This window comes from Triturus cristatus, chromosome 2_2 (genome assembly GCF_964204655.1).
Source record: "Triturus cristatus chromosome 2_2, aTriCri1.1, whole genome shotgun sequence".
Classification (NCBI taxonomy): domain Eukaryota; kingdom Metazoa; phylum Chordata; class Amphibia; order Caudata; family Salamandridae; genus Triturus; species Triturus cristatus.
Genome location: NC_140582.1, coordinates 58,443,933 through 58,470,899, shown reverse-complemented (window position 1 = coordinate 58,470,899; position 26,967 = coordinate 58,443,933). Strand labels below are relative to the sequence as shown.

The window sequence follows — 26,967 nt, the reverse complement described above, 5'->3', positions numbered from 1 at the left end:
GCAGCCGGGAGCCGGTGAGAGGACCTGCTACGAGGGGCGGGAGGAAGTAAAGAGTGAGCGGCTGGCAGCCACCGGGGACAAAACCCGAGACGCACGGAGGTTTAGAGTGACACTCGTAGAGGCCGAGGACGCCTGTCTGCTTCCCCCCGCTGTCCTCCCTGCCCGCCGTAGGCATCGAAAAAGAAAAGAAAAACTCACTGTGAAGGAGAGGACATCCTTCTGCGAAGTGCTGCTGGCGGGACGTGTCCCGCAGAGTAGATTCCGGCGGCGACCGTTAGGGACGGTGCCCGCCCAGGTGACTGCAAAGCGTTTGGCAGCAGAACTTAAAAGGGGCACTGCTGTCGGCCGGCAATGCATTCCGCGTGCTGCTACAAGGTTCCAGCAGCAGTGGGCCAAGCTTCATGGGACATAGTGGAAGGCCCCACTATGGGAGAAAAAGCCCGGAATCCAAAGAAACTCGGAGACAGCCAGCAAGAAGGCCGCGGCATGAACGAAGCTGCGAGGGCCGCCAAAATTAAAGCAGCACCGCCCTCTGGTGGCCGTTTTGCGGCAACGCATTCTGGGAGAACAGGCAGTGCCGAGTACAGGCAGCGTGCAGGGAACAGACAACTGAGCGCTGTAGCCTGCCCGAGAACACTGCAAGAGCTGGCCAGGAGAAGCAACACATTTCCCCGCAGGAAAAGGAGAGGCGAAGATAGTGGGCCACAAGCAAGAAAGGAAACAGTGACATTTGCATGAAAAACAGTAAAGGCTACCCAGGCAGGGATGATACAAAAGGAAATGTGCCCACTTCCAGCCCTGATCACGAGAACAGCCTTAGAGGGCCACCTAGGTGTCACGGGGAGACAGTCCCAGGAAAACGCTGCCACCATGTTCAACCATTGCACCAGTAGTGCACAACACTGCCTGCAAGTGAAGAAAGCAGCCAGGGTAAAGCTCTGATCAAAGCCTCACATGGCGTTTCTAGTCCTGCACTACCTGTCTCAGCTCCAAGAACCCAAAGCTGCCTCAACAAGGATAAGGCAACGCCAGAGGAGAGACTGAACCTCTGCAGAGAGCCCCTGCCAAGCCCAATGTGACAGTGCAAATGAGAATCTAGAAACGCGAATAGCCCCATTCAAGGACCTACTACTCTTGGGCGCAGCACAACTCCGCTGACCCCCTTGAGAAGCCCAAAGCGGCGCCAGCCCAGAAACGAAACAAGTAGCCTAGAGCAGCAAAGCTTAAGAAGGCAGCCAGCCTCACACGAGATGTAAGAAAAATGTGCAGAGAAGACGCAAACCCCAGGGGCTATCTTACGCCACCGCAAGCGAGAAGAGCACGCCACCTATCCCAGTGTTGAATAGCCACCACTGCAAGCCAGGCGAGGGCACCCAAAAAGAGGTCAAAGTGCACGAGGTGCGTGACGCATGCACCCAGAAGCCTCACAACACGGATAGGTGCCCAGGAGAGAGAGACCTCTTCACAGATGAGAAGCACTGCTGGAGACAGCAGGGAGATCACATACATCTCCACAGAAGCAATGAAGCAAACGAAGGGCGCAGTCAGAATCTCGCCGAAGTGATGCAAACAGAGAGAGCACGGAGAAGTGGTTGCGCAGACGCACAGAAACACGAATACCCAGAAGAGGGTAGAAGTGCGCCAAGTCCAAGTTGCGCGACAAAGGCACCCACACGTTTGATTGCATGGGCAGTCGCCCAAGAGAGCAAGACATCCTCGAAGAAAAGGAGAAATTCCGAAGGCATCAAGATGAATCTCCATTGCCTCAACGAAGCCCAGAAGGGGCCACACGCAGCACAGTGTCCTCCCTCACACTGCCTCACACCGGAGTCGTCAGTGGCCCAAGGCTGAAAAGAGGAGAGTCGTACACTACAAGTGGCCAGCCGCCACCACAGCTCTCTACTGCCCGTGGAAGCCATTCCCTGGAGAGGGAACACCCGGAGTAGGAGCTTCGCACCCTACTGCCCGTGGAAGCCATTCCCTGGAGAGGGAACACCCGGAGTAGGAGTTTTGCTCCCTGCTGCCTGTGGAAGCTATTCCCTGGAGAGGGAACACCCAGGGTAGAAGCATCAAGACGACACAGCTCACCACTGCCCGCGGAAGCCATTCCCTGGAGAGGGAACACCTGGAGCAGGAGCTTCAAGAAGCTGCCTGAAGAAGGAGCGCCCAAGATGAGCGGCTGCTCGCCATGCAGCGGTGAAGAGCGACTGAAGTCTCGCCTGGATGGTCAAGAGACCATTGCAGCTAATAGGCCCGTTGGCCTGGTTAGAACATGGTGAATGTCACTGCACCCGAAGAAGAAGAGTGGAAATCATGTCACCTAGAAGAGCTGGAGACACGCAAATGCGTCAAAGACAAAGAGAGGAGAAGCACAAGACTCGAAGCACCACAAGCCAAGAACACCTCCAAAGACAACAGACAGCCACCAAGGCGGACAGACGGCCCTGGCGACAGCACCAAGGGAGAACCACACATAAGCCGCAGCAAGCGCCACAAGTAAGCCGCAGCAAGCGCAAACCGCGTTGCTCCCATCGCTTCACAGTGAGACCGTCCAGCCCAGAGTGTCGGCAGTTGGAGTTGAACGGCATCCCTGCTCCTGACCGCACATGCCCGAAGTGCGAGAGAAGGTTCAGAAGAGGCAGTCAAGTGGCTACGACGTTCATCCAGAAATCTCCTCTCCTAGTTAATTATCGTCCTGGCCCCATGGCAGCTACGTCATCAATGCCATGTGCATGACACAGCACTCAGGAAGACACGTGGTAGTGTGACCGGAGGGTCTACATCAAGAATCGGACAACCAATTGAGGTCAGAAGGGGAAGTCGTGATTGGCAGGGCTGTACGATGAAGAAACCCAAACTACAACAGGAGTGAGTCCTGATACAGCGACAACAAGGGAAGAGGGGGACAACCCGTAAAGGAACTGGCTACCGCACCGCGGGAGGCCGAGGGTAAGCCGCACAGCCTGCGCGAACCGAGTCTCATGCCTCATGTTTCACAACGTGTTTATCACCCTCCGTCATCAAGGTCTCGACAGCCCAAGAAGCCCAAGTACACAAATGCAAGTGCTTCCTAGAGAACGTGGAGGCACCTGGCCGCCCCTGCCTCAGGTGATCGACCTCAGACTGAAAGCCTGCAATCATCAAAGCAAGTCATCACCAGCCATCGTCCAGATTCACCACACGACTGGCCATGCCATCACGCCAGTCCTCAATCAAGTGCGTCGCACGAAACCATCTTGAACACGCATGGAGTGGAGTCCTACACCAGCACCAACTTAGACAGCAAGAAGACTCAGAGGTTGTCTGCTAACCTGGTCTGCACCTGAAGACGGCAGCGAGAGCATGTCCTGACCAATGTCCATACACCCTTGAGGTTTGTGCGAGAGACTGGCTACTGGCTCCCCGGTGGTTTGCCGCTGCCCCCAGCCGGCACATACGCAGCCCCAATCGCAGCCTATCAGCGGTCCCGTGGCAAGCCCGAAAAAGGGCCTCCCCAGGCGGGAGAGCTGGAAAAGACATTGTTCCCCCCGACAGGTCACCGGACACCGCAAGACAGCCTCAGTGAGACTCACGGCTATGCAGAAAGAATACAGTGAACTTTCACTATGGACTCCAACCATGATCTTAACGCACCAGTTAATGAACCGTTGTTAATCACCACATACCATCCTCAAGGTCAGCAAAAGGAAGCTGGGACCAAAGGGCATGACTCCACAGACGCGTGACTAGAGTGCCGCGGACCTCTTCAAGCAAGCATTCGTGTCCTGGATCACACCGGTTAAATAATGAAGGCCCGCCGAGATTGTTCTACTACCGTTGGAGTTACCAGTCCTGGTCTGTCGCCTTCGGGATGCTTGACCCGAGACACTGATGGACCCTGTGGTGTATATTCTCTTGTTATTTCTCCCTACAGGTTGGACTATGGAACTTTTGTTTTTATTAAAATTTGGGAGGAATGTTGTGTCCTGCGAGACACGTTCTAGTGTCTCAACAGGCACTGCTTTAGTAGCCACTCCCCTATGGGAGTGGACATACACACACCCCACACCCATCCATCACCGGCGTCACGAGTGACGTGACCCGGCTAATAAAGGGGCCCGAGTGCACGTGCTCGAGGCCAGTTGAGTAACCAGGAACACAGTGTCTGCATCAGTTATTTATTAGTATGTGGGCCTAGGGCCCACAACACCACAGCGGTGAGACCTCTACCGATGGGCTGTCGGTGCCGTTCTCACCAGCGTCCTAATCAGTCCCTATGAGATTTATATTAAATGCTCTTCCTGGCAGTCCACTATAGTGCAAATCCCCATTTCTAAAATGCATTTGAACCTTAAATCTGTTACTTTTGTTAGGAAAGTGGCCAAAACCAGTTGTGTTCCCTTCTGGTAACCTGTGTTAGAGTTTTGCAGGTCTGCTTGCTTAGGCCTTGTGGGAGCTCACGTCACGAGTGTCTTGGCTCCTCATGACCTAAAACGCCCACTCTCTGCACTTTTTGACCCTGGAAAGAGCTTTTCCTGCGTTTGACTCGGGTGCATTTGCACAGTTGTGATTGAGATGCCACAAGCAAAATGTTTTTGAATGACAACAAGCCGACGTGTGGGTGTTCTCTGCATTTGTGGTGGGCCATCCACCCCAAGAATCCTGGTGCTCCCCAAACCCTAAATTCATGGTGGGTAAAAGTCTGCCACGCCCACAGTCTTTCTTTTGTTTTAAATGCACTTCATGTTCATAGTGTTCCACAAATCCCGACCCAGGGGATCAGGATGTGAAGGTTAATATCACAAATTGCTTCTTTTGTGAACAGGAGTACATCCTAGGGGTGCACAAACCTTTAAAAATCAGGCGCATTTTGTTCTGCTTTGTTCACATAGGCACAGTCTCACCATGTGTAGCCATGGTCCGCACCACACATTACCCCACAAATGTTTTAGCCCTCTTTTCTCCCAAAGCATTTCAGACCGGTGATGTTCATTTTTCCTTTCAGAACGGCCTGCCTTCCCCAGAAAGGCCCTACGTCTTTAATGGTGACTTTGTGGACAGAGGCACGCAGTCGATGGAGATTTTGCTGATCCTGTTTGCTTTCCTGCTGGTGTACCCCACAGAAGTGCATCTGAACCGAGGAAACCACGAAGACTACATGGTCAACCTACGGTGCGAGCAACCATGGTGTAGATCATAAACTTCTCAAACCTGTGCTACGCCATGGTTCGAGCTGTAAACATCTATTTAATGCAGTCTTTTTTATGTTTAACAATAGGTATGGATTCACCAAGGAAGTGATGAAAAAGTACACGGTACGTCATCGTAGCTCAGGTCTTCACATGGGTTCTGGTGGTGATGAGTGAGATGTCTACCTGAGGTCAGATGTTTAAGCCACAGATTCACAGCACATGGAACCTGATTCCGCACCAAGCCGCACTGTGAATCCGCAGTAGAGCACCCAGCACAGTCCACATTTATGAATCTCAATGCACAGGGTCCATGATAAGCAATTGATTCTGCAAGCTAAAGGAGAAGAGGGGAACTTAACCCACCACACAGACTCTGCATGGACTTTGTACCACACATTACTACAAAAAGGTACAGGGTTGCTTTATGACCATCATCACTGAGAAGAACGAGGAAGATGTTGGGCCCAAGAGCTGGTTCAGGAGGCACCATTAATCTACCACTGTCCCCTGAGTCAGATCTTACAAAGTAAAAGTGAAATTAGACAAACATGGCCTGTCTTAGCTATAACCTAAGTATGCATTTCCTTCATTGTTACGCTCATATAGGTTGTAACCACTAGTTACCTGAGGCCAACGTCCAGCTAAGCTGGCACACTGTTGCTCTGTTTACTGTTACTGAGCAGACATAGACCTGTGGAACAGACATCCTGGCGCTAATTATATCTTGAGGTTAGGGGTGGTGGGCATGCAGTCCACTAGACACTGGAGTTCATAGGCATGTTTCTATGGGGCCTATGTGGAGATCCCATTCCCAAGGCCAGACTGGCCGAAGCAGGCATCAGGCGTTTGCCCGGGAGACTGGAAGGGTGGGGGCCGGTTTTGGAGCAGTGGGGCCCATTTTTGTTACTGGGGGCTGGTTTTAATATCGGCCCCCGGTAAAAAAAGCAGCAGTGCTGGGGGTCGGTTTTGTTAAGCGCAGTGCTGCACTCCTCCCTGACCCCACCCGGTGAGGGGTCCAGTCCAGCTAAATTACCAGGGCTGATTTGGGTTCCCAGTTCATCCCTGCCCATCCCCAGTTATGCTGCATTCTGATTGGGAAGAGAGAGGGGGTGCACCCTTTCGACATGTTGAGTTCCCACTATTGGAATAATCTAAAGAAAGCCCTATCTATGGCACCCCTAACTATCTGGCTGACAAGCTCGCCACCTTTGGGGGATATCAGGACACCCACTTTCAGAACACCAAGAGACTGGAGTTGATAAAAGTTCAAAAAAGGAAACAAACAAGGCCTATGAGATTTGGAATGTCGTCCCTGGCTGTAAAAATCAGGATCGACCCAAATCAGCTTTCATTTTAGAAAGTGCTCAAGACACTCATCTTTAAAAAGCACTGAATCATGAGTAACAGTCCACCTCCGCTCTCAGAACCCAGCTTCCACTGCAGTCACATTTTGACTGTATTTTTGGCTATGTGACTGTACAGCTCTCTGCTGCCATTTGTCTAGGTTTGCGCTATAGAAACACCACATACGTACATGCATATATATATATTTTTTTTCATATCAGTTTACCAGCTGCTAATCAATTACGGGATTACTGGAGGTAGACCATTCATTTTGAATAGCATTTGGCTGAAAACTTTACAATTATACAGTCGATGTATTTTCCGTTTTGTATGAATGAAAAGCTCTGTCACTTCAAAAATGAGCAGACGTTTCATTTTGCCATAATAAACATTCCTATTATAGTGCTCATATATTTCCCAATTTTGTAAGATCCAAAAGCCTATCCCTTAACATGTAAGCATTTGTTTATGGAACCGGTTTTTTAAAAGCGTAGATTTGTGATTCCTCTATTGTCATTGTGTCTGACTTTCTTTTCTTGGCAATTTAGATGCATGGGAAAAAAATCTTGAAAATGCTGCAGAGCATTTTTAGTTGGCTGCCGCTTGCTACTGTTATTGACCAGAAAGTCTTGATATTGCATGGAGGGCTGTCAGATGCCACCGACTTGGATTTGCTGGCCAAAATTGAAAGACACAAGGTACAGCAGACATTTTATCTCCTTCAACATTCACAAATAGCATGTCACTCGATCTGACTCACAGAATCTTGACTTGGTGTCAAAGCATTTATAAGCCTTCATTACAAGGTCCTCTGTAATTATAACGGGGTCAGTAAATGGAGTTCCTACCCCACTGGAATTATGAGAGCCACGGTTACTCTGTGGGTCTGGTTTTTCACCCAGAGACCCATTAGTAAAATAATGGGAGGATTGGGAATAACCTTAGGTGTCCTCAGTAGTTCCTCATTTGTAAGGGACCATTGTGGTAAATGGTAATCGGGTCATGGTGAAGGCGGTCAAGATGGCAGATGCAAACTAAAGGTGCTCAGTCCTTGCACACATAAATCCTACTAAGTCCTCAAAGAAACTAACCCAAAGCCATCTCCATGGCAATGAGAGGCAGAGCTCTGGTACCTGTGATTCAAGTGGTTGCCCGCCACTTTATTACTGGTGAAAGCTGGGGCAGCTGAGGAGAGTCGCAAAATGGAGCTGAACAGTAGAATGTGGCTCAGCTCACAGGTGAGTGGCCCAGAAGCTTAGCATGACGCCCTCAGGCTGAGTGGAAATTGGGACAACTCCATTACCCACTCACCCACTGATGAATCATTAAGCAAGGGCGTGTGCCAGGTCAGAGGAAGACAGTGAGCCCAAGTCTGTCTTGGAACCTGTGAAAGGAAGTGGTCAGGCATCCGCTGGGTTTATTGGGTTGCATCAACATTATTCTTTCCCAGTTGCAGGATAACAAGGCAAAAATCTTAGATAAGTAAAAGGTCTAATGAAACCCCGAGGCTGGTCACTTGATCATGAGACGCTAGGTTGGCCTGCCCTGTCTGCATGTGCTTCTTCCCCTTACCTATGGGCTACACACATGGCACTTGGCTTCTGGGTGGAACAACCTGTTGGAGGGCCCTCCTATTATTAGACATCTACACAGGAGGATAGAAGACCTAGGTCCTTGAAGCATTAAAGGAACGGGGCCCTGGGACTGAACGGTTGGTGGGATGGCTATTCACAGCATGGTGACTAGCACTAGGTTGTGACAAGAAACACTCATTCCCAAAAGGCTGTGTTCAGAACTTGCAAAGTTATGGCAGGTCTCATTCAATAATTGTTGTTCTCTGGACATCATTGTGAGATCCCTATATACTTCTGCCCATAAGAATATGGCAGTTTAAACTAGAAGTAAAACCTATCACACAGGTCCTAGAGGTTCGGTCTTCCCTTTATGTGATCATGACCCTTCCACATTGGGCCTGGATGGAGATTAACCACAGAAAATAAGTGGGTAAAAGGCACAGCCAGAAGCTCACCTGATAGAGCCACGAGATCTTTTCTCCTCTGGTATGGTGTGCTTGGTATTGACTGTGAGGTGGCTGATCTCAATGGATGCTAAAAGTACACCACAGACAGTGAAGTGCCTGGCACTGTTGTTTGGGCTAGATTTCCATCCACTTAAAAAGTGGTGGGCTGTTGAGGTACTTTGCATGAGATAAATCCTTAAGGTGCTATTGTCTTTTGTCTTCCTGTCTGTGGTACAGGGATAGTGAGACCCTCCTGATTTCCCCCTTCAGCATATCCAGCCAGAAGGGCAAAGCTTTAATTCCTGGCTGTCATCCAGAAGATATGAGGCATTGAGGTCCTTGACACCTGAAGAAAACAGTAGAATTTAGGATTTGATTGGTGGGATAGACAAGACCTGGTGGCCATCCATCCTTACTGGCATAACCCTGGTAGCTCACGGCTGTGTTAGGGATGGTGAAGAATATGTCCAAACTTATTATCAACCAGGCATAACTTAATACGTTCACAAATTACAAGAATTTGGCCGGATTCCTGAGACTGCCTCAAACACACTCTTTCCCAGGAAGACACAGCGGGTATCCCCTCCTGTACAGACATACCTTACAAGTCATTAACATTTTCTGTGAGTTCCTACATCTAAAATTGGTGAGGTAGGCCTTGAAGTTGGACTGTTGAGACAGGACCTAAGAAACACAGACTAGAGGGTGAAAGATGCTGAAGGGCATGTACCTAAACTAGAACACACCGTCTAACAGATCCTGACATGCTGGCTGACTACCTCATCCAGACATCTCAGGAGTTAAGTGAAAGATACAGATAGCCATGCTTTGTGAAAAAATCTCAGGATCAAAGAAGGGGAATTATACTGAGCGGTTCCTGGAGCATTGGATTAGAGGTTTCATACCTGTGGAACACTCTCCCCTTAGCATTAAGGAGCTGCCTTGATCTGCTCACTTTTAAAAAGAGCCTTAAAACTTACTTGTTCCCCAGAGTAATGTAGCTGTTTAATAGATGCATGGTTAGGTCTCAGCGCCAGGATACCCTTTGGGTGACAGCTGCGCTCAATAAGCAATAAATACATACATACCCCTGTACTGCTGTAAACATGCTTTAATACAGCGCATCTCTTGTTTCAAATCTTCCTATGGGGCCACCCCCAGAACTATGATCAATAGAATTCCTAGTTACTAAATATCAGGATGAGGTCATGCAGTCAGCTAGGAGACTACCTTCAATTCCATTTGAATCACATCAGATATTTTGAACTACAGTAAACAGGCACACCTCTAGCATGAATCTTTTGAAAAAGTGTAACAGAAACTTCAAATTGTCGACCAATGCCACACATTGCACTTCCTTTCTAAGTTAAATTTCCTCTTCCAATCAAATCCTTTTTCTTTGAGACTCCAAAGGCCTCTTGAGAATGTGTGAATTAGAGATGAGATCTGACTCACACCAACAGACTCTCATGATTTGCCCTTTTGGGACCCACAATGACTCTGCAACCCAAGACTCAGAAGAGAAGGGCATGGAGGAGATATCTTCTGCAGAAGCAGAGTTCAGAGGCCTCCCAAGAAAAACACACTCTGAGGCAAACGTCATGCCTCAACTGACACAAAGAATAACCAAAGGTCCACTAAAAGACTTCAGTAAGTGTATAAGTCCTTTTCTTCTCGGGTGGTAACTGATGCACAGACTTTTCTATCTATGGCGCACCAACGCTATGGCAAAAAGGAGAGGCTCCCAGGCTAACACGTGGCAAGTTACTGCAGTTAGAACCACATTGATGAACGAACAAGCAGAAGCACCAATCCCCCAAACAGACAGTGCAGCTGGCACTGGGACCACCAAGAGTGCCTTCCCCGCTGAGGAGGTCACTGGTGGCATGGCATGCTCACCCACACTTACATCTACAGTGGCGTGAAGCAATGAAGTAAGGAGCATTTATAATGTGGAGTACATCAGCGCCCGGGAAGAGAACCTTGATAGACTACTTTTTCAAGAAGAAACCACCTCAGCCTCATACCCCTGACCTAAGCCAACGACAGGACCTTGTGGACCTTACAGAGGACATTGAAGCCGTGGCACACCCATTGAAAGACAGAATATTGTTTATAATGCTGCTCCCTAAACAAAACTGCGAATACAACTCAGTTCTTCCCCGGTGGAGGAGAGACAATACAGTTAATGACAGTTTCTCAGACAGCCTCTCTGACAGTATGCTGGCAGAGATCAAGCTCACAACCAAGGCAGTGGGAAAGGATCAGATGGGCTAGAACCCTATTAATACTGCCAGCACTCTTGCTAGCACCCTCGTGTGCAAAACTCCTGCCCTCTCAACATTGATACTCAGCCCCACATGACAACTATTCCTCTAATAACGCCAAATCCCATGACTTCAGTTGCTCAGATTCATATCTCTGGATTAAAAACCAGTGGCTTTCAATTGCAGGGTACCAGTGAAGGTAACCTAAAGTCAGCAGAGATCTGTCACTGGGTGGCAACAGTGGGACCTGACTCACTCCGAGCCCCACAGAGCCGCCCTTTGTATTGAGGGCCAATGCAGATGCAGATATCCAGCAACAAAATCCCCAACCGCCACCATCACAGGACCAAATGTTCAAATTGAGTCCAAGAAAACTGTAAAAGTCCATCCCCCCATACCATCCAGACTCACAGTGAGCAAAGTAATCTACTGGCTTCAATTAAAGCCACCTTAATTGCTACAATAAACTCCTAACATGCCAGTCAGATAAATTGGAATTGCCGCTTGACCTAATACAAGCCCTAGCTACACCAATAGCCAAATGGAGGTCTAACTCAGCTCTCTGGAAGAGGGGGCACAAGGCGCCAGCTCAATTAGAAAAGACAAAATTCTGTGTGCTTTGTGCGACTGCCATCTCATAGCCTGAGATCCTAAACTCTGTGATACTGGACCTGAAACTTGCTTTTCAATCTGTAGGAAAAAGTAGATCTTAATCACTTCAGCACACATGAATAGACATTGGAAATGGTCCTTAGAGACAAGAGACAACCGTAAAAGTGATCAAAGAGGCAAAGCAGCGGTAACAACAGTCTTGCAATCCAGCGAGGCTGTACTACAACTGGACCAACTAACTAACTCTCCTGTTATTTCAGTGGAAGATGCTTGCAAGGTAGCCCTTCAACCTTCCACAGCAACTGAACTGGAATCCGAGGAAATTATTTCACCAGGAACAGTAAAATGGACCCCACAGCTCTCTTGAAGAAAGCAAAAAAGAGTCTAAAAAAGGTCAAAAACATAGCAGTAAAAGATCCACTCCCACCTCAACACTCAAATGATCAAAAGATATCTGACAACAATTCCGTTAGTGTATATCCCATGTTCAAGGAAAGAGAATTAGAGAAGAGGGAAGCTGAACTCAACCACTAAGACCTTCGCCATTAGCGCACTCTTCACTCGAACATGGGACAAGTTCCACTGTTGCCCAGAGCACCTCAGAAACGCCTTCTGTACCTAGCCCTCTATTAAAATCAATTACCATTGATAAGCTTGAATTCCTTTATTGATTAATAGCACAACAGTACATCCTTCCACCTACAGACTCGCAAACAACTGAATCATTTACTGGAAAGTTATGTATACAGTTCCACCCTAGAACCTGGAACGCACTATGAAGAATAACAAAGCGCATGCCACTAACACAATAGTATTGGTACTTAAAGTGATATAGACATAGAATGCAACACATCCCCCTCCTTTAAATAAAGTAGAGAAAGAAAAGAAAAGAAAACTGAAATTAAAATAAATGAAAGAAACATAAGAAAAGAAAAAGAAAACTAGACATAATCATTCAACTTCTTAGGAAAATACTTTACACGATTAGAGGTTCTGGCCTTAGGAAAAAGAGAAACATTTTTCTTCAAACCACCATATTCACCAGAGGTACCAGCATTACATTCATTAATACAGTTTGACTCATCAGGAACATCATTTGGAGAATTGCTCCTAACATTGAGAGGACACTTTGCAACCCTTCTAACATTCCAGACTTTCCCATCTTGAGTGGCAAGTGAGTTCCTAAATACTCTTTTAATTTGAATAGCTTTACCAAACTTGCCAGCCCCCTTGCAGATGATTCCTGGGTATAGAATTCTAACTCAATCACCAACTCTAAAACCACGAACAAGTTTTCTGTTGTTTATTCTTTACCTTTGAAGCAATATTCTTAACGCATTCACTGCTCATAATTTGCTTCACACACTTCTCTCGAAACCACCAAGGACAAATTTTAGAGGCTGGTTCTCTTCCTTTCAACAGTTTGAACGGACTAACTTCAGCTGTAGTGTGAGGAGTGATTCTGTATAGCATTAATGTCTCTCTTACTGTATTCAACCAATCCTCTCCATGCTTCATAGATTCTATTATAAAATCCTTCAAGACTCTGGTAAATCTTTCAACCTGACCGTTTTCATGCGATCCATAAAGGGAAGTGAGGATATGTTTAATTCCACATTCTTTTACAAAATTTTTCATCTCTAAGGAAGTAAATTGACAAGATAAGATGGACAACCTTCACGTGCAAACATTTCTCTTAGAAAGTTCAAAACAACATCTGTTGTAATTTTGTTCACAAATTTTATCTCCGGCCACTTAGCATGGTAATCTACTAACACTAAAGCAAATGTAAACTTTTCCGGAAGCATGTTAAAAGGACCTGAAATGTCGAAGGCTAACCTTTGCCAAGGTTCCTTTGGCCATTCAACCATTCTTAAAGGAGGAGTTTTAACACTGAGCATCCTTTCACTAGAAACGCATTGTTCACATTCCCTGACTACCCGATCAATGAATATGTCAATGCCTGGCCACCAAAAGAAATTTCTAATGAGAAGTTTCATGGATGAAATACCCGGATGTGTTTTGTGAGCAATTTTAAGGATAACATCCTGCATTCCTTTTGGGGGAATACACTTACAATTCTTAAAAAGAAAATTACCTTCAAGTTCCAGTTCGCCTGTGACCTTGACAAAAGGTAATAACTCAGGTCTGATTAGATATTTGTTAGGCCAACCTTCCAAAACATATTTTTTAATGTCCAACCAATCCTTATCCTTATTAACACACTCTTCCCAAAGGTTCTCACTAATATCCTGAAACTGTGCAGGCATAATGTCACTAACGTTAAGGACAAAATCAGTCTTTTTTACCACATTAACACCACTTTGAGTACATGGTAACTTTGAAAGGAAATCAGCTGTGACATTCTTCTTCCCTGGTACATATTCTGTCTTAAAATTATACTCTTGAAGCCTAGATGAAAGCCTAGCAATTCTATCGGTAGAATTCCACCCACCAGAAGAGAGAATATTGACTAACGGTTTGTGGTCTGTTCTTAACATGAATTTGCCGCCCCAAACATACAACTTGAAATATTCTAATGCCCAAACGCACACAAGTAATTCTCTTTCAATAACTGCATACTTTCTCTCCGAATCGTTGAGAGTTCTTGAAGCAAATGCCACATTCCATTCTTCTCTACCATACCTCTGCGAAAGTACACCTCCAATGCCATACAAGCTAGCATCGACCGTGATAATGCACTCTTTTTTAACACAAAATGGCTTCAAAGTGGGTGCACGCACTATTTCTTGCTTGATATTATCAAACGCCTTCTGTTGGTTACTACCCCAGATGTAATCTGCATTTTTCCTCAGTAATTCTCTCAAAGGTTCCATTTTGCTTGCAAAATTACTTACAAATTTGCTATAATACTCACACATCCCCGCAAAACTCAACAACTGTTCCTTTTTTATGGGGAATGGAGCATTGATGATAGCATCCACATTGGATTTCTTGGTACTACCCCATCACCTGATAGAGTATGTCCTAGATACTCTGCTGATTTCCTGTACAACTTACATTTGCTTTCCTTGAGCGTGAGACTATTTTTTTCCAACCTACTGCAGACCTCTTTAAGATGAATTTTGTGTTCTTCCTCATTTTTTGAAAATACTAATATGTCATCTTGAAAACATTTTACAAAAAAATCAATATCTCTGAAAATTCTGAACATAACTCTTTTAAAAACCGATGCGGCTGAAGCCAAACCAAACAGCATCCTGGTATAGCGATACAAGCCTTGTGGGGTAATAAATGCCGTTAGGTTTTTAGACTCTTCAGACAGACAGATTTGATGATACGCAGACCTTATGTCTAATGTTGAAAATACCTTCGCGCCTTCTAACATAGATACCACTTTGTTTATATTTGGGAGAGGATGGCAATCGATCACAATGTTGGAATTTAAAGATCTCAAATCAACACACAGCCTCAAATTCTTATCAGCCTTGCGTACTAAAACAATGGGAGAAACCCATTCCTCAATGATACCTTCCTCAGTAAGTTGTTTCAACATCTCTCTAAGCTCCTCTCTCACATTAATGGGTACACCTCTCAATTTTTGTACTACAGGACGTGCATGGGGTTTTTGAACTATTTTGTGTTCAAAATCCTTAAGCCTTCCCAACTTTTCACTGAAGACATTTTTATACCTGTTTACTAAGATCTTCACTTTATCATTTGCATCTAAAACTGCAACTTTTCCCTTTGAAAATTGATCTCCTAAATTGACCGGTTCTGCAGCTCGTGAGTTTAACATTATACCTAGTTTCCATTGATCGCGCCATCCTAGTACATTTACACCTTTTATAGCGATGTACAATTTAATCTCTGCACATCTGCCTTTAAACCACAAAATAACACTGAAATATCCTTCCATATCGATTCTTGTACCATCAAAACTCTCAGCAATAACATAACTGGCATGTAATTTTTCCCCAATACATACCTTCTTCAGTTTTTCTTCAAAATATTCTTTAAAAATTATTGTCCATGGCGATCCTGAATCAGCCATGAGCTGTAATTCCACACCCAAAACTTCGACCCTACATTTGGGAGACTCTAGTAAATTCTCCTTTCCCTCACTTACACATTAATTAACAATTGAAACAACGAAACCTCTCTCACACTCTGTATTGACACAAGTTTCTTCTCTTCCTGTCTCACTGTGAATCACTTCATTACCACTAATAGTTGAAATTGAACCAGAAGTAGATGTTGAAGGATTACTCCTTCTATTTTCTCTGCAAACCATGCTAAAATGACCCAACCTTCCACATTTCCTGTATTCTCTGTTTATAGCAGGACAGCCTGTAAAAGTTGCCAAATGCGTTTTACTTCCACATCGAAAACACACGTTTTGACCTCCCTGGTTCCCATTGCTTCTAAATGCATTTCCACTGTTGTATCTGTTACTTATATACCTCTTTTGTACGACATCTTGCTTGTTGTTTTGACCCTGCGCACTACTTCTCGTATTATTCTTTATAGCACATACCTCTTCCACACTTTCACTCTTCTTTGTATTTTGCCGAACTGTTTGCATCCAACTTTCAGACTGTTCTACAGCTTTTGCATTGGCAATTGCCTCTGACAAACTTGGATCACCCATAACCCATAAATTCTCTTGAACTTTCTTGTTCCTCACATGCACAATTATCTGATCCCTTATCATCTCATCCACCATCATACCAAATTTACAATGCACACATAAGGCTTTTAATGCAGTCAAAAAGTCATTGAACGATTCATCCTCCTTTTGCGCCCTCGTGTAGAACTTAAATCTGTTTAACGCAATGCTTGTAGCTGGTTTAAAATGTTTTTCTAGTCTCTGTAGTGCCTCGTTGTATACATTCAAGTTCTCTTCTCCCACTTGAGGTGTCACTTGTGGTAGCGCTCTGAAAATGTCTTGTCCTTCCGAACCTAAACAATGCAGTAAAATGCTTTTTTTCCTTTCCGCCCCCATGCGCTCTCCATCAATCGCCTTCCTGTATGTTAAAAACTCTTCTTTCCACCTTGACCATGGTAGAGGTGGATCTCCCTTATTCTGTAAAAACTTTCCAGGAGGATCAAACTGCATTTTTTTTGTTTTTTTTAATTTTTTTTATAGACTGTCTTTACTCTATCCTTGACTCACTTCTCTTTTATAAAACTTCCTTTAATGAATTTAAATATAAGTGTACAAGAAATAAAGCAAACCGTATGTCCTTCTATATAGGCGTCTGAAATGTACTCCTCCTTTCTCTTCAGAGACTCTTCATGGGATCAAAACTTCTTTCCACTTATGCTTGTTTACTTTTCTTAATTTTCCCAAACAAGTGTTTTACCAGACTTCCTTTAAGCAAATAACATATGCTTCCCAAAAGATTCATAGAAGTACTCCTTGACTTCCTCCCAAACAAGTTTAAACAGTTATAACATGTGATGAAATTAATTTCCCACCTTTTGTTATACTATTACTGCTCTTCACTCCTTTCTCCCCACAGTTCTTTGTGAATACGCGCCACTTTTCTCTCTGATTGCTCCGTGCTCCGTGAACTGGTCGTCTTAGCAACCAAACATTTCTCCCATAACACTCTGTGCGTCTAGTTGCGTGTTACGCCTTGACGCGTAACAATAGCCGATGAGAACATTCGTAGCTTGGTAACGCGAATAAATCCAGAACGCTCCGCACGTCAACGTGCGTTCAGCGTAATGAGGATCTCCACTCGATGACGTACCTTCGTCTGCCGCGTTCTCCACAGCGGTGCTAGGATACGTCGATCGCTCCTCGTGGACGTTCTTCAAGATGACGGTAAACTTTATTTATTTCCCAAATTTTCTTCTTTCACTCCTGAAATCGCGCTTCTTTTCTATGCAAAGTCACAGCTTGCTGATTTTCCTTTTCTTCAAATACCTCTCAGCTCGACTTCTGAAAAGCAGCCTTCGTTTTCTTCCTTTTTTTTAAAATTGAAATTCACGAACTGCTCGCTTCTCTTCCTCTTCTCTTCCGTGGATTCTTCTACTCTCCGTTCCCGTGCTTTTCTGACTGGAGAGATTTTCAGCTCGTCGCCAATATTAAAATCAATTACCATTGATAAGCTTGAATTCCTTTATTGATTAATAGCACAGCACTACATCCTTCCAGCTACAGACTCGCAAACAACTGAATCATTTACTGGAAAGTTATGTATACAGTTCCACCCTAGAACCTGGAACGCACTATGAAGAATAACAAAGCGCATGCCACTAACACAATAGTATTGGTACTTAAAGTGATATAGACATACAATACAACACCCTCATTTAGAGTTGGTACAACCACTACTCTCTAAAACTCGTGAACAGCCGGAGGAGCTGCTGCACTCCAGCCCAGCTACACAAAAAAGGAAAAGTCACATGGAAAGCTGACCTTGCTTGATAGACTCAGCCGAATTTCTTCAGAACAAGATAAGGCTGCCCAAATCAGCAACTATTGCCCATCTAGCAAATGCCAAGGAGACTTCAGGCAAACAAAGCTGGTGTTTGCACCACAATATCCAACAAAGGGAAACCACAACATTTTTAACTGTTCAAACTAATTTCAATTGTTTCAGGCAATCCCAAATCTATTAAACATCACCTCTGAAGACATCTTGAGTTCTGAGTTTAAAGTTCTGCTGAAGTGCCAGAAAGGCAGAATTTCAACAATACTAGCACTAAAAATCGTCTCTATTGGCAGAAGTAATACTGGTGTGTAGGTCGATCTTTGAGGAATGCGACATCAGGATATCAAAAATTACAGCTTCGAAGTACCCAGCCCTACTGAAACACCAAAATGAACTGTCAAACTCTACTGCTCATCCATACAGTGCTTTAAAGGGGATTGGACACTCGCAACATTAACTACCTCAAGCAAATATGTGGATTGCCTGGTCTTATTCAACCATAAGGAGCCCAACTAGGAGAGACGCCATAGAATCACATGAGGGAAAGCATATAACAGATTGGAGCTGGATACCTCCTGCCCTGTCTAGTGTTACTCAGAACTGCTCCTAGCATCAGTAACTATGCCCCAGAAAGACATCAATATCTAAAGGTACTGTCATGAAATGCTGACAGCTGTCGAAACTATTAAAATCTTCATCTGCAAACTCACTGATTTAATTTCCCTCCAAGAAACATTGTCAACAAGTTCAATAACTAACCTTGGCTTCCACAAGATACATCAAGCTGCAAATAAAAAGCAATAGTTTTGGAAGGCCATCTGGAAGCCTTTCTATGTATCACCCCAGAAGAAATGCTGCAACTGATTACACTGGCCAATCTTAAAGCAAATTACTTCCAAACAAGGATTTTGCTGATTAACGTCTATTTTGACTGTTTTGTGTCCGAGCAAGCGGAAAGGTTGACTCAGCTATGTGACAAATTGGACATAGTGTTATGTGACCATGTTATATATGACATAATAAACTGCGGGGACTTTAACCTGCATCAATTGGGAGCAAACTCGGTTGGTTCTCTGCCAACACACTCCTCAACTGACTTGCTCCAAAGTTTCCTAAATAAACATGGGCTCAAGTCCATTCAGCACATAGTAGAAAATTCACCAGTGCCACCAGGGTTTCCAAAAACATTTGAGGGAATAAGCACTGTTGACTATGTCTTTGCCTCAACCAAAATCGTCGAGCATTTGGAGAGCTTTGAAATCCTCTCATTACAAGAGAGCGACCGCCTCCCACTTCGCACAGTATTGAACCTCACCTCATCCGAGCATGAATGCCAGATACTGTTGGGCACCTCACAAGGCGACGAAACTCTAAACTTAATCCGGAGAATAAAGTGGGGCCCAACCTCCGTGCCAAAAATTTAAATCTGAAAATCTGCCAATGGTCTGTCCCTTACGACTCATAGTGGCAAACATCTGCTGGCCAACTGGGTGTCCATTATTAGGAATATCCATTTAACTCTAGACTCTGCACTGGCTCCCAGGAAGGTCTCCATAAATAAATCTCATAAAACCAACTCATTATGGAAAGGAAGTGAAACATCCGCAGGCTGAGGAAATTAAAGCAAAAACATTCAACCTGCAAACCAAGACTGATCAGCAGTCAAGACTGCTTGACTTAAACAACATAAGCAACTTGTCTGGTCTATAAAAAGTCAACAGCGGGACAAAGATTGGTTTCATATATACTCACTTATGGGTAAACGCTGTCAGGCTGACCTATAGAGATACATTAAATCAAAATGTGCCAGGAAACCATTAGAAATAGTACAATCAACAAAACTTTGTGGACACGGCATGTGAAAAAACTGTATGTAGCAGAAACATCACGTGTGTCTTTGCCAAACATAATATGTATCCCAGATGAGTCTTCAGACAAGGAACCAATGTTCACGAATATCACTAATCAAAGAATCCTGTGTAAAACGAGAGCAACAGGTGCTCTTGGCCCAAATGGGATCCCACTCCAAGTTTTCAAAGATGACATCGACCTGTAGTGTACAATACTCTTCCCCATGTACCACACGCTCAGTGACCAGTCAAGTACTAGAGAGCTGGAGGGGTTCGATTTTGCACCAAATAAGAAGGGAGATAGGCAGAATCCAGCCAACTACTGCCTGATCGCCCTTCTAGATTTTGAAGCTAAGACATATGTTCCTGCCCTCTTAAAAGAACTGGAGGGCTAGGTGGCATCAAATGAAATTGTTCCATTTTGTCAAAAGGGCTTCAAGTCGAGCAATTCAACCTCGGACAAGGGAAGCACACTCTCTTACTTAATTCAACAAGTGACCAGTCAGAAGTCATCTTCCATCTATGCATGTTTTGTTCATTACTCAGCCGCACTTAACTTGGTCGTCAGGGACAACTTATGGAGAAAACTCCAGGTCTGGGGCATCCCGAATAATTTGCTTAATGCGATAATATCTTTGTGCTCCTCAACATGGGTGAAAGTTAAGCTGTCCCAAATGGTAATAACAAGGACAATCCCCACGAATAACGGATTAAAGCAAGGCTGTGTCTTTGCTCCCTTGTTATTTATTCCGTGCATTGTGGACATGTTAGGGGCCCTAAAATATGCTGATCTAATCTCGCCAAAAATCAGAGCTATTAAGATCACTATACTGCAATATGCTAGCGACATTGTCCTGCTGGACCATTCCAAAATTGGGATTCAGAAAAGCTCTGAATGCCCTCCATAAGTACAATGATTCAAATAAAATGATGGCAAATGAGTCAGGAACAAAAGGTACAACCTTCGGGAGGACTACCAAGAAATCAAACTATTGCTAGATTATGAGCCCTCTAAAAATCACTGGGACAAAGTTGTAAAAATACGTGGGCGTGTGGCTTTCCACAAACGCTAGAACTAAAACTCACTTGAGCCACCTCATAGAAAAGGCCGCACTAGTCACTACTAGACTTTTCCAGCTTAACACTGTACTAGAAAGTCTCTCTTCAGTCCCAATAAGAAGGGTGCTCAGGGTCACCCTACTACTTGCAATCACCTAAGCCATCCCACGGCAACTTACTAAAACCACAGAACAGCTCCACCTCAAAGCATACAGGAGAGTCTTTAGGCTGCCCCAATATATAAGAGATTGTCTGATTAGACTTGAATTTGGGTTGGAGGGACAGGAATTTGCCAACATGGGCTCCTTTTTAAAATACTACTATAGATGTATTACTGCCACGCCTGACACCTTGAAATCCGTCCTCCAGAACTTATTTAAAATTAAGAGTAGCCATTGGTCCATTTATCTAAATGAGTCAGCTGATACTCTCCAAATAGACCTGTCCGCACTGAACAAATTATTGCTCTTTTACGCAGCATTTGAAACTATTCTGAAAAAAGCAGACAAAAGCACTGTCAAAATCAAGCGACATGGAAAAACTAAAGAACGCACCGATATTAGAAGCACTAGAAATTTCAAACTCTAATGATTAGCCAACGTGCTTGAAGCCGTAACTATACCTTCAGTGCTTAATTGGGAAAGCCTGTCTTTAACAAATATTGGTTGCAAGGTTGATGGACCTTCAAATTAAATAAACCAACCCAAACTGGCTCTCTCTTTCCAAGATTGTGAAGTGAAGGCTGTGTGGTTATAAAACAGAATCATTTAACCACTTGTTATGCCGTTGCCCGATGCTGCTCCATGCCATGCATATTCTGTTGAAACCACTCTAAATAAGCCACAGCATAGGAACTTGTAAGAAGGCTAGGAATTTTGTTTTCACTAAGATGGAGCCAACTGAACTGGTTACATTTGGTAAATACATTAGAGTGGTACATGACCTCCTTAAAAACGCAAACAAGATTGTCCAAACTTAAATCTGAAAAAGATTAAATTTCTCAGCAGAGAGCTTGGAATGGCTTGCAGCTTTGGGTGTTTACCATCTATAATACTATTCACATTATTTGAACTTTGTTTAGCACTTTGCAATATAAAGCACAGCATTTGAACATTATCAAAACAATTGTTTTCCTTGCCTCTCAACAACCACTACATATACCATCACTGGTGTCATACCCAATCTTGCTGCTATGGACCTCTTTCAAGAACTTTTGCACATTACAGGTTTTTCCTCTATAGCAAATCACTTTAATATTGACTCCTACCTTTAAGTCTTTTATTTTACTTCAATATGGCTGATATTATTATATTTCCATGCTTTTTCCTATTTTATATAAGGTGCTATCTGTTCTTTGGCGAATTTTGCTGGTATCGTCTTACTACCCCATCTTAATAACCTTGGCACTCACAGCCACTTTAGTAACCGCCGAGCACTCCTGTGTCTGCTGCTAATCTCAAGTCCTTTTTAGTGTATCAAATGTAATGTGATAATACTGTTTAATAGTTTTTCTTAAGGTATTTTAACTCCTTTTATGTGCTTGTGTTACTCTGATATTGCTTTTTATCCATGTCTCATGTATTGCTTCTGTTTAGAGAATTTGCACTGACATTGTAATGATTTTTATTAACCATACAATAAAAGTTATTGACTGACTGACACACTCCATGTATGGAACATTTAGAGCAGAGTCGGACCACGTCTCTCCCGGCTGGCCTTCAGGGCCACCATTTTGCTCAGGATCCTTCAGTTGACCAGAATTGCCCAATTTAGATTGATAAGCAAGCTTTGGAGGTGGTGGGCATTTGACCGTTTATCTCTGAACTATCAAGAATAGATCTTGGTTAACTGCTCATCGGTATTGATTAGTGTAGGATTCCTTATTGGTAGGTGTTTTATGTCCTATTGGCATAGGCCACAACAGGTCATGTCCTACAGAATGATCCTCTATTCGAAGTTTTAAAATTGTTTTCTAGAGGTAAAGGACTTTGTATTCTTCTTCTAGCGCTCTAGTGAATGGGTTTGGAGGTAAACAATGTCTCTTGTGATTCATTCACGACACCTAGGAGTCAGGCAAAAAATGTTTCGTCTTGTGACTGTCCCTCTACCAGGTGCTACCCTACAAATTATCCAGATTAGTGTCCCAACCTCGATGACAGCTTCGGAGATTCTGAATCTGTGAGTCCTTTCTAAAAAAAGTCAACAGCCTAAATGATAAAATTAAAAGAGGTGAAGTGCTGAAGGCTGTGAATTACCTAACCTTCTCCTTAAGCAGGAGATTCCCCTTTTTCGGTCCCTCGATCCTTTTCGTGGTCCATTTCAGCAATATCCTGCATGCAGACTTTACGAAAAGGTATCAAGAAGCTGCCTTTTTTTTAATAAAGAAGAATGTATTATTCAGCAAGTATGGCTGAATACTTCCAGGTGTTACATTTATTGTATGTAGGTCACGTGAGGGTCAGACCCTCATGTGTCTCAATGTATATATCTATCACCCAGTTTCCTCTTCTTTTCTTTGTTGTGGCTTCTTCTGGGATTCTTCTGATTGGGATCATAGGTTGGGTGCTAGCTAGGCACTCCTCTCATCCTGCCAGTGTTCAGGGTCATACCCTTCATATGACTTTGTTTTCTCCTTGATCCTGACATATTTGGTAAGTACTCCATCCTTCACCTGAAGCATACCACTTTTTCTCTAAGGCTCACAGATCCTTTTCTAGGCTATACTATTTTGTGGTTCAGCTAGTTGTTGCTCACCTCATATCAGAAGTAGATATCCTTCCTAAGGGAATTTAAGACCAGTTACTTCTCATCCTCAAAATGTGCCACACATCAAACCTGGGTCGAGTTGGTATCTGGTGACTCAACAGTTGGCAGCTGACTAACGAGGTCTTCTTGAGGCACAATGTGGATGAATCAGACACCTACTTCATAGAAAATATGGGTTACGTAGAATCCTCAGTGACCCTCTGGAGGTCTTTAAGTCAAAGCCAGTATTCTTTGGCCATGCTATGGGCTGTGTCTTCCAGATAAATTTATAAAAATGCAAAACAGTAGCCCGCTTTGAAGCCTGCCGACTACTTTTAGTGATAAAATACTCGAGATCCGGCAAACAAGAGACACGGCTCCCCATGTAAAAGTTCAGATTGAGCTGAAACAACTACTGACTAAGAAGAAATGCAGCCACCAATGGTTCATGTTGGAGCAGTAATTGTCACAATTCCAGCTCAAAGCCAGTGTTCCAACCAAACAATGAGGTTACACATCTTGAAACCTGCTAATCATTGCTCTTAAATTGCTAAACATTAACGGGTGGAACTTCAATGCCTAAACATTTTCTGCTTCTCAGATATAGGTTGCTGGGGCTAGGGACACTTGTCATTATTTAGATCCTCCAAATGTGACTCAACTAAATGGTTATATCTGGGCTGAGATGGCACTTAGATGAGAGAGGCTGTCCTGTATCGCATGTAGTGCAACTTTTTCTCTGGTGACCCCTATGGTAATCTCAGAATCATCAGTCTTTGTGATACACAGTACCTACAAGTTCAACCTCTTTTATCTGAAGACATCATCCACTACATAACCTCTCAGTTGTCTTCCATTGAGACTAATATCAAATGGTGAAACCATTTTATCAAACACATATCTTCCCTTGATGGCTTACTGATCTCCACCCACTTTATACAACATTTCCCTCTTCTGTTCACAAGCAATCAATACTATTGACCTCAACTCTCCAATCAACTTACCTGCCTGTGGTAATACTATTATTGTTCTCATCGCTTTCTTCTTCTCATTTTATTACAAGCTCCTCCCTCTCTTTCTATATCAAGTTCAGAAACTTCAAAAACCTAGAACTTGGGCAACAAACTCATATATCTCCATGGTTTCCAAGTATAGCAACATCATAGAAGCAGTCATTGACTCTCTCAATTCTTGACTCCCTGGTGCTCCACAACCTTCAAAGAAGAAACAACCTGCATTTGTCACAAAAAGTCTCTGGAGAAAAGATTTATTCTGAGATCTTCTCATCACCCTTAAATCCCCAAAACGATACACTAAAAGTACATAGTAAAAGGAAAATATGCCATCCTCCATGACCACATTACCTTAGCTTCAAGTTCCAGACAAATATGTTTCAACCCTCTTTCCCCATTCTCCTATGCCTGGCAAAGCTGGTAAAATAACTGAGCTTTTTTATGGGGCTGGATGATAAACTCCGCTCCTCCGACGGAGTTTGCAAGGTTTTGCCAAATCCGCGCTTTGCTTGAATCGCAGAGTTCTGTAAAAACTGTGCCAACAGTTTTTTGGCGGGGTTTGTTCCCACATGCTACTCGCCAATGTTAAATAGGTGAATGACAAAATCGAGTGCCAGAATACCTCCTAGTGAGATTTTTTAACGCGGGCAGTTGCGGCAGGTCACTACCGTTCACTTTGAGAAAGCTCCTGCTTGAGTAAAAAATCTACTCAAGCGGCCAAAAGAAGCAGCGCTTCAGGCTCGAAGCGTGGTGCTGCTCATGCTGATGTTATAGTGCGGAACAAGTTCCCAGAACTAAAACTCTGCGCTAGCAGCACAACGTACCTAGTTCCTCAGAATCTTGCTGAATTTTGTGTAACTCCATGGAATTCCACAGAGTGAAACTCAGTGAGATCCTCCCACTCCTACTTTTTTACTAATTCTAATTCTAAGAAGTCATTGTTTTCTAAAATATATTTTAATGATTGTAGGAAGGTAGATTCTGACTGCATGGTTACTCCCACTTTTTTCCTGGTGTTTTGCTGGTTATTGACTTAGTTTGACTGGGATCCTGCTAATCAGGACCCCAGTCTATCTGCTTTCTCCCTAAATTAGTTGTTCATGTACTTTAGGTACACTCCAGATTGGTTTCTGGGGTACCCTTATCAGTCCCTAGTATATGGTATTCTATGTACATGGGGCATAGGTACCCCAGAGGCCTCTCAGGGGCTGTAGCATGTATTATGCCATCCCTGGGAGGCCCTTCAAAATGACACAACAGGTCTGCTACAGCAGCCTGTGTAAGGTGGTGCATGCACCCCTTACTTAGATATAGGTTCACTATATGTATTCTTATCACTGCACATATAAACCTATCAGTCACTCCTATGACAGGCCTTATCAATCCTGAAGGCAGGGTGCTGGGTTTTATGTGAGAGGGTGCCCATGCATGAGCAGAGCCCCTCTGCAGCTTTCGGAACCTATATTCCGGGGTTGTTTGTGATGCAGCCAACCATATATACTTAAGTGCTTGCGGTAAATGCTAACTTTAAAACGGCTGCATGGAAACATGTCGTGTTTGGTGTCAAACACCTTGGAATCATATCTCCACACCAGTAACTGGTGTGGGAGGTATGATTCCACCCTACTAGAGGGAATAATATGACAGCACCGGTACACCGGTACCAACTTCACAGACCCTGGCATTACAAAATGGATGCTGCCAGCCACAGACATGAGTCTGCCCTCCGGCTTCCGGACGAAACTCTGGCAGGGGATGGCTGGACAATAGGTTTCCTGTCACAGGGAGGTGTGACCACCTCCCAGACAGGCTTTAGTGTATTGGGGCTGGGTGGGTGCACTCTGAGAGTGCTTTAATGTCTGCACTGGGGGCACATTTGGTGTCCCTGTGCATAGTCCAGCTTAAACCGGTTGCAGGGGCTATCAGCCCCTGCTCTGGCGCGAAACTGGACAAAGGACATGGGTGTAGCCACCCCTCTGTCCTGACCCTCCCATAGGTGGGTCCCCAGAGTTTGTCCCAACCCTTTCTTGGGTATAAAGTAGGAACCCCTGGCTACAGGACTTTAGATTTATCTGGACGAAACTCTGCTACAGAAACCAAGTGCTTCAACTATCTACACTATGTTGGATGACCTTGGAGTAAAGGAGTTACTCCCCTGCAAGGCAGGCACCTGAAATGCATCTGACCAGTTTGCATCTACGCAGCTCCTGAAGTATTCCAAAGATTTTGAAACACAGGAGGTGTGTTCCCAAGGTTCCATGAGGCCAACCAGTGCTCTCAGCAAACCTGAGACCCGCAGCCCTCGTGGGGACCGTGCAACCCAAACCCCTGAACACCGTGCACATTTGCAGCAGCATATGCTTTTTGGCAATCCCTGAGGCTGTGCTTGGGGGCTACTTGTAGTCCAGATCCCGAGCAGTGATTCCACAGAATATTACCGGCATACACTCCACGAGTGTTCCGTGGGCTGGTATTTTGT

The 26,967-nt window shown here is 44.3% G+C and overlaps 1 protein-coding gene across 1 annotated transcript in view; it reads left to right on the top strand.

Annotated features, from left to right (window-relative positions):
• Positions 1-26,967, top strand: part of PPEF2 (protein phosphatase with EF-hand domain 2) — a 356,454-nt gene that overhangs the window by 230,117 nt on the left and 99,370 nt on the right. The window contains exons 10-12 of the mRNA XM_085643039.1: positions 4,985-5,151; positions 5,258-5,294; positions 7,064-7,213. Of these exons, the coding sequence (XP_085499165.1) occupies positions 4,985-5,151; positions 5,258-5,294; positions 7,064-7,213 (354 nt within the window). The remainder of the gene's footprint in view (positions 1-4,984; positions 5,152-5,257; positions 5,295-7,063; positions 7,214-26,967) is intronic.